Source organism: Suncus etruscus, chromosome 6 (assembly GCF_024139225.1).
Source record: "Suncus etruscus isolate mSunEtr1 chromosome 6, mSunEtr1.pri.cur, whole genome shotgun sequence".
NCBI lineage: Eukaryota > Metazoa > Chordata > Mammalia > Eulipotyphla > Soricidae > Suncus > Suncus etruscus.
This window is the reverse complement of record NC_064853.1, coordinates 34,998,824-35,011,159: the sequence shown is the minus strand read 5'-3', so window position 1 is coordinate 35,011,159 and position 12,336 is coordinate 34,998,824. Positions and strand designations below refer to the sequence as shown.

At 50.3% G+C, this 12,336-nt stretch overlaps 1 protein-coding gene across 1 annotated transcript in view; it reads right to left on the bottom strand.

The window, feature by feature from the left end:
• Window positions 1–12,336, bottom strand: part of SLC2A1 (solute carrier family 2 member 1) — a 32,431-nt gene that overhangs the window by 10,342 nt on the left and 9,753 nt on the right. Inside the window, exon 2 of the mRNA XM_049774809.1 lies at window positions 4,210–4,305. Coding sequence (XP_049630766.1) covers window positions 4,210–4,305 — 96 coding nt within the window. The remainder of the gene's footprint in view (window positions 1–4,209; window positions 4,306–12,336) is intronic.

The following is a 12,336-nucleotide window of genomic DNA, read 5'->3' as shown; positions in this document are numbered from 1 at the left end:
GAGGTCTTACTCCTTACTCTGTGCTCAGGATCACCACCGGCAGTGCTCAAGGGACCATATGTTGAGCTGGGGATAGAACTCTGGTTGTCCACATGCAGGCAAGATCACTATCCATTATATTATCTCTCTGGCCCCTAGTTTCTTAATAATTACAGTGCCTGCATAAGGATCCAATGTGTTTGTATTTCTGGGAACAAGGCTGGCACCTAGATGTAGGCTGTGATGGGTCTATATAAGTAAAGGGCAGTGGGGGAGAAGAGACTCAGCACTACAGAGGAAAGAAGCTCCTTAGGTGGGTCCCCTAGTATTCGGTTCCCCCAGGTCCATCCTGGATTTGCATTCTTTCCTAGCCCAGTTCCCCATTTGTCACATAAGGAAACCTGAGCTGAAGGACATCCTCCAACACTCCCTCCAGTCCACACTGCCAGATATGCACAGATATGCCTGACACTGGCCCTGAGCCAGGCACTCAGGGTTTCCACATGGCTTTTCGTCAGCTCTGCTGGCAGCTCTGGGGAGGGCAGCGGCCAGCTTGTTCAGGAAGCCTCAGCAGGGTGGTCAGGACACCCCTTTTAGCTCTGCACTCATCACATTAGCCTCCTCTACCGCTTCCCTCTTCATAAAGGAGAAGGGGACCTGGCCCTAGGGGAAGCCGTGAGGCTACTACCTGGTATGACCCGCACACTATGGGAAGGGCAAAGGCAGGAGTAGGCGTCTTCGGCAACCTCTCACTCTCAGGTGAGCTCACCTGGCTTCACTTTCCTCCGGCAAAGGCTCAGCCTGCCAGTGGGGTGGTAATTTATGGGAGGTGCTTTGTAAACATTAAAGATAATATGAGATTAATTAACCACTTCCAGGAGGAAGCCCTTTGGGGCCTGTTTCCTGGACGTTTCTAGTAATTAAAAGCTTCTCTCTTTCACACACACACACACACATACACACCCTGATTTTTGGGTGATGTTCAGGTCACTTGCTAATAGTGTCACTGTCTCTGGTGCTGGGGATCAAGTGGGGAGTGCAGCCCTTCAAGCCATCTCCCCAGCACCCACATCTCCTATGAAGGAAGAGCACGCAGCTGGGCCAGCCCAGTTAACTTCCTGGGCGTGCACTTCGTGGCAGCCCAGGAGGAGTGTCAGGTACTGGTGATGCTACACTTTAGGCCACTCTAGGCGGTAGCATCTTTGCACAAGTTGTTTCCTCCATCTTTCCTCCTGGAGTGGGGGTCATCAATCACCCATTAATGTCTCACACAGCCCCAGTTCCAAACCCATCCCATATAGTCCCCTGGGCCTGCCAGGATCGATTTCTGAGCGCTGCTGCCAGGTGTGACCCAAAAACAAAAAAGCCAGGGAGAGTAGATGGGGCTGGAGCACATATGTTGCCTATGGGAGATCTGGCTTCAAACCTGAGCACTGCATGGTCCCCTGGGCACTAAGCTGAAAATAGCTGTTGTCCCCTCACCTCCATCCAGTACTATCACGTGTGGCTCAAAATTCAAAAAAGAAAGAAAAGACCCCACCGCCACCTGACAAGTCTTCCCCGCCCACCCCTCCTCTGCTCTCCTTTCCCAAGGCCAAGAAGGGCTGTACTGACTCTACATCCCCCTCTGTCTGCAAAGTGCTAATGTCCTACCTCTGCTATGAGTGAGAAGCTGGTTTCCTGGCTGGGCAAGTTCTCCTCTGACCCTGCCAGTGGAAACATTCTCTGAGCTTGATCCCATCTCCTTCTGGGTTTCCCTGACCTTTAGATCTTTCTCTATGACTGCTGGGCTACCAGTGACCCACTCTTCAAGTGCATGCCACAAAAATAGACTCCTATGTTCAAGTACTTCAGTGCGCACCTAGCTAAGTCACCAAACCATTCCTACACATGCCAGGGGCCCTGGGCAGCTCCTTCATGCCCCACCCTAGTACCTGAGTTGGAATCTAGAAACCCTTCTTGTTTTAAAAAAAAATTTTTGTGGGCCAGAGAGATAGCATGGAGGTAGGGCGTTTGCTTTGCATGCAGAAGGACAGTGGTTCAAATCCTGTCATCCCATATGGTCCCCCATATAGTCTGCCAAGAGCGATTTCTGAATGGAGAGTCAGGAGTAACCCCGGAGCGCAGCCGAGTGTGACCCAAAAAAAACCAAAAAAAATTGTAAGCCTGGTGGTGCTCAGGGGTTACTCCTGGTTCTGCACTCAAGAATCATTCTTAGTGGTGTTTGGGTGTGTGTGTGTGGGGTCACATTCAGGTTAGTTGCATGCAAGATAAATGCCTTACCTGCTGTATTATCTATCTCTCCAGCACTGGACAGCCCCTTTGAAACTCTACTCTATGCTGCTCCTCTTAAGGAGCCCATAACCAAATCTTACTCATTTTCCTTGTTTGTTGACTCTTCCAGTGTCAGGTTCTCAGATGGCCCCCACTTAGCCATGCCTGCATCATTTTCCTAAAATGCAAATCTGATATTCTCTGAGTCCTCTTGTATAGGTCCCTCCTGATCTAGTCCACACTGTTGCACTTATGTGTCCATATACTGGTGCCCACATGCCCGCTGTGTGCCAGGGGCTGGCTCTTCTCCAAGTGAGTCCCCTTCCACAAGGTGCTTCTCCCGCTGACCTTCCTGGCCAATTCTCCCCCATTGACATGAGTGACACAACAAACTATCTCTCACCCGGGACTCTAGACTCTTGCTTCTGCAGACCCTCTGCTTTCCCATGACCCTTCTGTTTCCCCTTCTGGAAAACATCTTCTGTGACCCATTAAGTTCTGCCATTAACAAGTGATGTGGCCACAATCAAACAGCACTCACTCAGTAGGGAGCACATGTCAATGTCACTGAGGGAGTCAAAACACAAAGGTCAATTTGCATCCCAGACCCATGAAGACAGAATCTGGGGGTGTCTGAGGGCCCCTCAGGGCCATGAGAGAAAGAACTCACTTTCTCTCTCACCACATACAGAGTCTTTCTAAAATGCTTCTCCCACCCAGTCAGCCAAGGCACATCTTGGCAAAGGATGCTCAGAGCACTTAGCAAAAGCAGGACTTGGGGCTCTTCCAGGTCTGGGCCCACAGTGGCCATTTCAGATGAACTGGGAAAAGTTCTGCCATCTCCACTGCTGCAGCTCATCATGACTCAGCAAACCCAACCTTCCCACTGACCTACTCCCAGCCTCAGGTGTGGCCCTTATAGCAAGCCCCTGCTTATTTGAAGGTGGTGCTGACTCCTGAACTGCTCAAACCAGCTCCCACAAACCAGCCCTTGCTCCTCCAGAGTCAGTCATATCCCCTTTGTGGTCACATTGGTCTACATGATACCAACAGGCTGTCCACTCAGCCTACACACCTCAGGCAGGCCTGAGGTGATGAAAATAAAGGAGTTTAGCTTCTGCCTATCACTGGGTGATCCTGAGATGGAAATCATCCCACTAGCCAGAGGCCTGCTTTCAGGCTGATGAAGAAATAGAGAGCGGGGCACAACCTCTTAAAGGAAGGTAAAAGGTTGATTGATTAGGGTTGGGACAGTCTTTTACCTTCCTGGATTCCCCTCCCCACCTCCCATTCTAAGTGGGCAGGCTGGCTGGAGGCAATAGTAGGGTCCCTCCCAGTCCTGAGGTTCAGTTGAACAAGTGAGGACAAATCTGGGAGGTGGGTGGGGAGAGGGAAGCAGGCCCCGCCTTGGGCCTGGGTTTCCCTGCGGCCAGACGCCATATTGCTTTGATTGGCACTAGGCCGTGATGGTTGCGGAGGCAGATGGGGGAAGGTGTGGACGAGTGTGACTGCAGGCTTAGGAGGAGCTCCCCGCTAAACGGTTGGAGGGCAGCTCCATTCTGGCCTGGTGACCAGGGACACAGTCGGTGCCTCAAACCACTCATCCCACCTGCATGAGGCCCGCTGCTAGTGAGAGGAGAGCCATGAAAGCGCTGGGCTACCCAATGTGCCTCAAAAGGGCAGGGCCACTCCACTGGGCTAATTGCTCTGATTATTTCCTATCTGTGTGGGATGGGCTAGAAGGCTGGTGGAGACAACCGATAAAACCAAGATGCTGGGCGCTCCTCCCTCCCAAACTCCTGCAGTCCCAAGATACCAAAGTCAAAGTCTCAGGGCCCCAAACTGGCTGAGGGTGAGGGACACAGACAGAAAGCTGATATCAGTGATAAGACACCCCAAGACAGGGGGTGCATGTGTGTGTGAGCATAGATCCACCAGGAAAGGAACAGCACTTACCTTCTGGGGGGCATTGATGACCCCAGTGTTGTAGCCAAACTGCAGGGAGCCAAGCACTGCCCCTCCCACGGCCATCAAGAGGCGGCCGGTCAGCTTCTGCAGAGAGAACACACAGCACAGTTACAGGCATGTCTGCGCCCAGGTTACCACAGGACAGGGCAGGCTGCCAGGCTCCCCAGCTCAGATTTCGTGCATGACTCCTGGCACCACACCAGTCATTCTCCCAGGAAACTTGGCGACTCACTGACCTCAGAGCCAGGACCAGCTCTATGTACTTCTAAATCTGGGGCTGCCAGATTCACTCCCAGGAAGATGAGTTGGGGATGGGGGGGTCTCTATTCCTGTTGCCAGATCTTAGCTAGAGGGGTCAAGTCATGACATTCTCTAGGGTCTCCTTCTCTTGGGAAAGGGTGTCTGGGGTTCAGGATCCCAGCAACCTTGGGAAGGGGGTATTCCATACTGTGGGAGGCACAACTAAATGGGGACTGGTTCCCCAGATTTGGGGGGAGGGGGTCACAATTGGCAATGCTCTTGGCTCTCTGGGATCATATTCCTGGTTACTCAGGGATCATTCCTGGTGGTGCTCAGGAGACCTTATGGGATGCTGGGGATCAAACAAGGCAAACATTTTTTTTTTTTTTTTTTTTGTGGTTTTTGGGTCACACCCGGCAGTGCTCAGGGGTTACTCCTGGCTCCATGCTCAGAAATTGCTCCTGGCAGGCACAGGGGACCATATGGGATGCTGGGATTCGAACCGATGACCTCTTGCATGAAAGGCAAACGCTTTACCTCCATGCTATCTCTCCAGCCCCACAAGGCAAACATTTTACCTACTGTGCTAGCATTTTGTCACGCCCCCCCAATCTTTTAGATTCAGCACCCCCCCCCCCCAATCTTTTAGATTCAGCTCAGTGGTTTTAAAATCCAGCCCACTTGTCCCATTGCTCTGTACATTTGAGCAGACTAAGGTCACTGGTCTTCTGTACTTCTCTCTGGACCCTCCATATACCTGTCTGTAAAATGAAAGCAGCTGAATCTGGCCACATTGCACGTGTGACCCCAATACCCTCACTTACGCCTATTTATACAGAAGAAAAACTGAGGCCTGAAAGGTAAGTTCTGGCTTGTTCAAGGATCTGCAGGCAGTAATAGAGCAAGGCTGGAGCTCTTGTACCTGCCCCCAGAACACAAGCTTCCTATAGTTAACCGCATACACAACAGAGGCAGAAATGTGCTTTGGAAAAGTACCTGGCATAAAGTATGAATCTTGTACCAACATCTTTCCAATGGATTCTGGATGGGGGTGAGGGCGGAGAATAAGGCCTGGGAAGCCCAAGGGCCCAAAGACAGCAGCAGTGCTGTGCTAGAGAGAAAGGTCTCCTCTGGCTATAAAAGTAGAGAAGCCAGGTCCCGTGCTGGCTGTGATAGAATGGGACTAGGGACACCAAAGAAAAGACAGGATTCTTTCCCTGCAGCACAACTGGCTGCAACATGGTAAGGAGGGGAGGGGCAACCACCTCAGCACTAGGCCGGCACCAGCCCTGCTGTGTGTGTTGTGTGTGTGTGTGTGTGTGTGTGTGTGTGTGTATGTAAACATGCATGCAGGGAGCAAACCTAGGGTATTCTACGTCAATTATGAGATCTACTACTGAGTAACACCCCTGGCTTAGTTGTGGATGAAGTTCCAGTGTGGTCCCCTTCAGCAGAAGTGCTGCTTACAGCAGAGGTCAAAAAAAGGAGGCAGCTCGGGTTCTTTCCTTAAGCATGTGTACTGGGACAGCAACCTACTGACCTGGCTTCTGCCTGGCCAAACTCTGGAATCTGTCCTTGATGCTGGACTTTTCTGGAGGGGGGTAACATGCCTTGATCTCCTCTTAGCCAAGCCCTCCCCACAGCCCCAGGCCAAGTGGGCGGTGAGCACTGGGAAGACCAGCTCTGATGGGCTCCCCGCCAAGTCCTGGTGATTGTGGGTAGGATTAAGTAAGAAGATGTCACAAGGCACTAAGCAGTGAGGAGGAGGGCTCGATGGCAGTGGCTGAACCCACCAAACAAGAAGGGCACTCTGTTGGATGAATCTCTGGAAGCTGGGTATCCATCCACAGTATTGCCCAGAAAGAGGCCCTGATGTGGCTGGTCTCATCCTTTTCTCACCTCATCTTACATTAGTATATTAAATTAGAATGCAAACATAGGGCTTGTAAAAAAAAATGTGGTATTGCTGTATAATGGCATACCTAAGAAGAGAGAGAGTGCACACACTAGCTTTGATTTTTGGTGTCACATCTAGTTGTGCTCAGAATTTTCTCCTGGCTTTGTGCTCAAGGAGTCAGGCTCATGGGACCATATGGATGCTGGGATCAAATCTGAGTCTGGTATGCAAGGCAAGTAAGTGCCCTACCTACTGGCACTGTTGGTCCAGCAAAGGGAATTTATGCTTTGCATTTCATAGTCCCATCAACCCCCACCCCCAAGACCTCTCAAGAGTGACCCTAGAGCACAGAGCTGAGTAAGCTCTGTGCACCACTGGATATGTCGAACAAGCAAATAAACAAACAAACAAACAAACAAAAGGCTTTTTACATCATGATTTGGAAAAATTAAGCTAGCTTGAAGCAGGGAAGTGGCTCAAAGGGCACGTGTTTTTTATGCTGGAGCTGCTGCCAGGCCTGAAGCTATTGTAAGCAGGGGACACGAATGGAAGGCATTAATTACCCCTATGGACTACCCCACTGGTTGTGACTCCAAACCCAAACCAAACAAAGCCAGCTTTAGAGTGTTCTGTGTATATAAACTAAGGCTGGAGTAGACAGACATGTGCATCAACTTATAAGAAGGCACAAGAGAAATATTCATTGTTAGGCAATGTGTGGACAGACAAATTGATTTGCAATTTTCTATCATGTAAACATATCACATATTGGATATACAAAAGTGTTTTACAAGTCTCTGGTTTCTGATTACTTAGAACAAAGCAACTGAAATAAGATGGAAGATGATACAGCTAATCCATGCATCTGGTGGCTGCCTTAGGGCCTGGACCTGGATGACAAGTCCTGATATCATGAAAGAGTCTCTACCCAGAGAGGAAGCAGGTGTGAGCTTCAAAAGTGGGATGGTGAGCTGGAGAATACAATGGGTAGGGTGCTTGTCTTGCATGTGGTTGCCCCAGTATCACACATGGTCCCCTCAAGCATCTATCCCTCACAGAAAGAATCTGAGCTCAGAACCACCAGTAGGCTATAAGCACAGTGGGTATGACCTAAACACAACAAAACCAGGGACCAGAGTGATAGTACAGGTAAGGGGCTTGCCTTGCAAGCAGTCAACCTGGATTTGATCCCCAGCATCCTATATGGACTGAACCCGCCAGGAGTAGTTCCTGAGTGCAGAGCCAGGAGTAACCCCTGAGCACAGCTGAGTGTGGCCCCCAAACTAAAACCAAATCAGGGGCCGGAGAGATAGCATGGAGGTAAGGCGTTTGCCTTTCATGCAGGAGGTCATCGGTTCGAATCCCGGCGCCCCATATGGTCCCCTGTGCCTGCCAGGAGCAATTTCTGAGCCTGGAGCCAGGAATAACCCCTGAGCACTGCCAGGTGTGACCCAAAAACCAAAAAAAAAACAAAAAAAAAACCAAATCAACCAACCCTTCCCCCACCATCCCATCACCCCCACTGTGCTCAGGGCTTATTCCTGACAGTGATTGGGTGATCATGTGATGCCAGAGAAGTCAAGTCAGTAAGAGTTTTAGCCCAAGTACTATCTGTCTGTTCCCTGGAGGTGACTTGAGTTGGGTGGATGGACATGCAGGGAATCTATCAAGTGAGGGAACAGTGGCAAGAATGCATTCCAGGGGGCCGGAGAGATAGCATGGAGGTAAGGTGTTTGCCTTGCATGCAGAAGGTCGGTGGTTCAAATCCCGGCATCCTATATGGTCCCCCGAACCTGCCAGGGGCGATTTCTGAGCATAGAGCCAGTAGTGACCTGAGCGCTGATGGGTGTGACCCAAAAACCGAAAAAAAAAAAAAAAAAAAGAAAAAAGAAAAAAAGAATGCATTCCAGGCTCAGAGTTCTAGAGCACCTGCCTGACATGCATAGGGTCACAGATTCCAATCCTGATGCCGCAAAGCTTTCCTACAGCTACCAGGTATGGTTCTGGTGGCTCCCAGCTTCACAGGATAAAGTCTCAAACAGACAAGATGCATTCCAGGTAGAGAGAGCAGCATGGGGGTAGGGGTAGGGTGTGTCCTGGTATGGTCGATGAAATGAGGGTTGCTGGGGCCGGGCGGTGGCGCTAAAGATAAGATGCCTGCCTTGCCTGCGCTAGCCTTGGATGGACCGCAGTTCGATCCCCGGTGTCCCATATGGTCTCCCAAGCCAGGAGCACATAGTCTGAGCACATAGCCAGGAGTAACCCCTGAGCGTTACCGGGTGTGGCCCAAAAACAAAAACAAAAAAAAAAAGAAAAGAAATGAGGGTTGCTGTGGGTAGGAGGGCAAGGGGAGCCTGGGGCTTGGTTCCTTGATAGGTGGAGGGCATTGAGATTAGTTTAGGCAAACACCACCTACAACCCACATGCAGCTTGGCTCTAGGTGGAATCAGCAAACTTCATTCCTTCACTTTTGAGCTGGGGCACAGGGTAAGTGACTATGTCCCTGGGTCTCAATTTTCTCACATAGCAATGAAATGGGAATTCATTCTCAAAGGGAAGCTGTCGAGTTCTGTATCCATATCCACCCTGAAGCCTGACAGGATCCATTTGCTGAATCAGGGAAGGACAGAAAGACACCTCTGCTCCCAACCTGCCAAGGCATCATCTGCCCCTCCCATGAGTCTCTTATTTGTAACCAATCATGGAGATGGGAATTGTTCACTCAACATGTATTCATTTAAGAGCCCAACTGGTAGGACAGTTTGTGCCCTTGAGGATGGACACAAAGCCCACAGCATGTTGCTTTTGATGGACCTATTCTCAGAGGTAGATGTGTGAGTTAGAGACCTGGCAGTCTCTGCCCACCCCTGGGATGGGGCTACCTTCCAGAATACTCCAAGCCCACCTAATCTTTATTAGACTCTACAGGGTTCAACTTATGTATTAGGGGATACTCCATTACGACTGCTCACAGTATCCCCTTTCCAGGAGAGGGAACACCTGAGGAAGAGGACCTTGAGGGATCTGAGAAACAGATCAAAGGATTGAAGTTAGGCATTCAGAGGCCCTCGATTTCATTCTTAGCATTGAATGGGCCCCCGAACACCACTGGAGTGATCATCGTGGGTCCCTGCAACCCTAGCTGGGAGTAGTTGTAGGACCACAACTATATAGGGAAAAAAGTCACAAAGTCACCAAAAAAAAAAAGGGGGGGGGGATCTGGGGGCCAGAACAGTGGCATAGCAGTAGGGCATTTGCCTTGCACGCAGCTGACCCAAGACAGACCACGTTTCGATGCCCTGGCATCCCATAAGGTCCCCCAAGCCATAAGTGATTTCTGAGCACATAGCCAGGAGTAACCTCTGAGCGTCACCAGGTGTGGCCCAAAATCCAAAAAAAAAAAAAAGGAGGGGACATGAATCATGTTGGTCTCTGGAGTCAAGGCAGGGCATAGAGCACTGGTGAGTGCTGTGTCCTCTGAGCTGCTAGAATGGGGTCTATCCAGCAGTGCCATGAGAAGGGGAGACAGGATAAGAAAATGCCAACACCACTGCCCCTTCCCCAACCCATGTGTCTAGTTAGATCCCAGGAGTGTGGCAGCACTTAGCTCTGTTTTTTTTTGTTGTTGTTTTTTTTTTTTAGTTTTTGGGTCATACCCAGCGGTGCTCAGGGGTTACTCCTGGCTGTCTGCTCAGAAATAGCTCCTGGCAGGCACGGGGGACCATATGGGACACCGGGATTCGAACCAACCACCTTTGGTCCTGGATCGGCTGCTTGCAAGGCAAACGCCGCTGTGCTATCTCTCAGGGCCCAGCACTTAGCTCTGACCCTGAATCTTCCAGGATTGCACAGGACTGACTCTCAGTTCAGCAAACATCCTGTCTTGGGGCCCACTAAGCAGGAGCTGGCACCCCCCAAACACTCCTCACCATCACTATCTCTGTTCTGGGTGTCTGTAGCTTTCCTTTTACCCCAGGCAGCACCGCTATGTATGAGATCTGGGACTTCTCCCACAATTGGATGCCTGCAGTCCTGCATTCTCAGTGCTAAGGAGCTCTTGGTCAATAATGGCAGAGAAAGGGCGTAAGGCTATTGCCATGAAGAGGGAGGGCATTCCTTAGAGCTAGTACAATCCAGATGTTCCTCTTACCTTCCATCTACCACAAAACGCTACATGGCTTCCTGGGTGCACTGCATCATGGGGGACCTAAGGCTTTGTGTGATTTCCTGGTCCCCAGTTCTAAGAAGGGAAGGGAGTGGGTGGGATAAGGATCAATTCAAGAGCTTGTCTTGTTTTGGGGCCACACCCACTTGTGCTCAGCACTTACTCCTAGACAATATATGCTCAGGGATCATTCCAGATGGGCTCAAGGGAGCATATGGAGTATTGGGATCAAACCCAGGTGGGCTGAGTGCAAGACATATGGCCTTCCCACTCATACTACTCCAGCAGGCACTCATACCTGGCAGTGCTTGGGGCAGTATGTGGTGCCAGGGATCACCTTTGAAGCATGCACTCAACCTGTTGACCATCTCTTTTGGTCTGAGAGCTCCTTTTTACTATGGGTTATGTCTCTTTTAAAGACATCATGTGTTGGGGCCAGAGATAGCACAGTGATGGGGCTTTTGTCTTGCATGCAGCCAATCCAGGACGGATGGTGGTTCGAATCCCGGCATCCCATATGGTCCCCATGCCTGCCAGGAGCAACTTCTGAGCGCAGAGCCAGAAGGAACCCCTGAGCACCACCGGGTGTGACCCCCCCCCCAAAAAAAGATGTCACGTGCATTGAAAAAGGACATTCCCCCCTCCAAATTGCAAAGTTGCCAGGACCACCTAATGTGATAGATGGGGAGTCTAAGGCGAGAATTCCTGAGCCCCTCGGCCAGTAAAACCCAAGACTGGGGCTTGAGTTCTTTGTTCTGAGACTGGCATTGTACTCGATCTCTTCTGTCTCACCAGGTCTTTTCCAAAAGAAGACTGACTGGGTTTTAACATCAGTGCTGACCTTCAGGTGACCTCAAGCATTTATTCTCCTCCAAAGGATTTTCTTTGAGCTTTCTAGTGCTATCAGGACTTCTGCATGGCTGAGCCTTCCTGAGCCCCATGGTGACCCTGGAGGCAGAAGTCATCATCAATCTATTCTGCAGGGATGGAGGAGGGAGCTGCTGCATTTATCAGCACCAGCAGTACCAGCGAGGTGCTGGGCTGTGTGCCAGGGGCTGTGAACACATCCTGATTTAACCACCAGGCTGTGGGGGAGAGGTTGCTCCCACTTCACAGATGAGGAGACAGCTAGGAGAGGGAAAAGTGCTTCACCAGAAAGATCTCAGCTGTCCTCAAACCTCCCGGTGGTGGAGGTGGATGGGGTCTCCAGGAAGGAATTCTACACCCTGTCTGCTCATTCCACACCTCCCTCCACTGCTTCGGGTGCTGATCTAGAAGGAAACAAGGTTTCTACCTGCTGCTTTCTATGTATGTCAAATTCCATTCCTGCAACTCTCTAGGGCCTGCTAGGTCTGTGCCAGGGTAGTCCCAGCTCAAGTCAGAAATCTTTTGGCCACCAAAATAAAATCTTTTGGATGAATTCTGCTCTGAACCAATGTTGGCAAACACTGGTCTATGGGCCAAATCCAGCCTGTCAGCCAAGAATAAGCTGTACAGATCTAAGAGACTGGGTTGGAGGGTGAGGAGAGTTACTTTTTGATTCGTGAGAGTCTATTAAAAAGATGTTTTCCTAGCTGTGAAGAACAAATGTCAGAAACCATTAATAAAGTTGCATGGAGACAGACAAGATCCATGGAGACAGACAAGGTCTATTGTTTACATTGATATATCATTCATGTTCATGGCTGCTTTCAGGCTGTGGGGAAGAGATGTGTGGTTGGAGCAGGACTATAGTCTACAAAGTCCAACATATTTACTTAGTATTTGACTCATTAAAATAAAGTCTGGGGGGCAGAGAGATAGCACAGCGGTA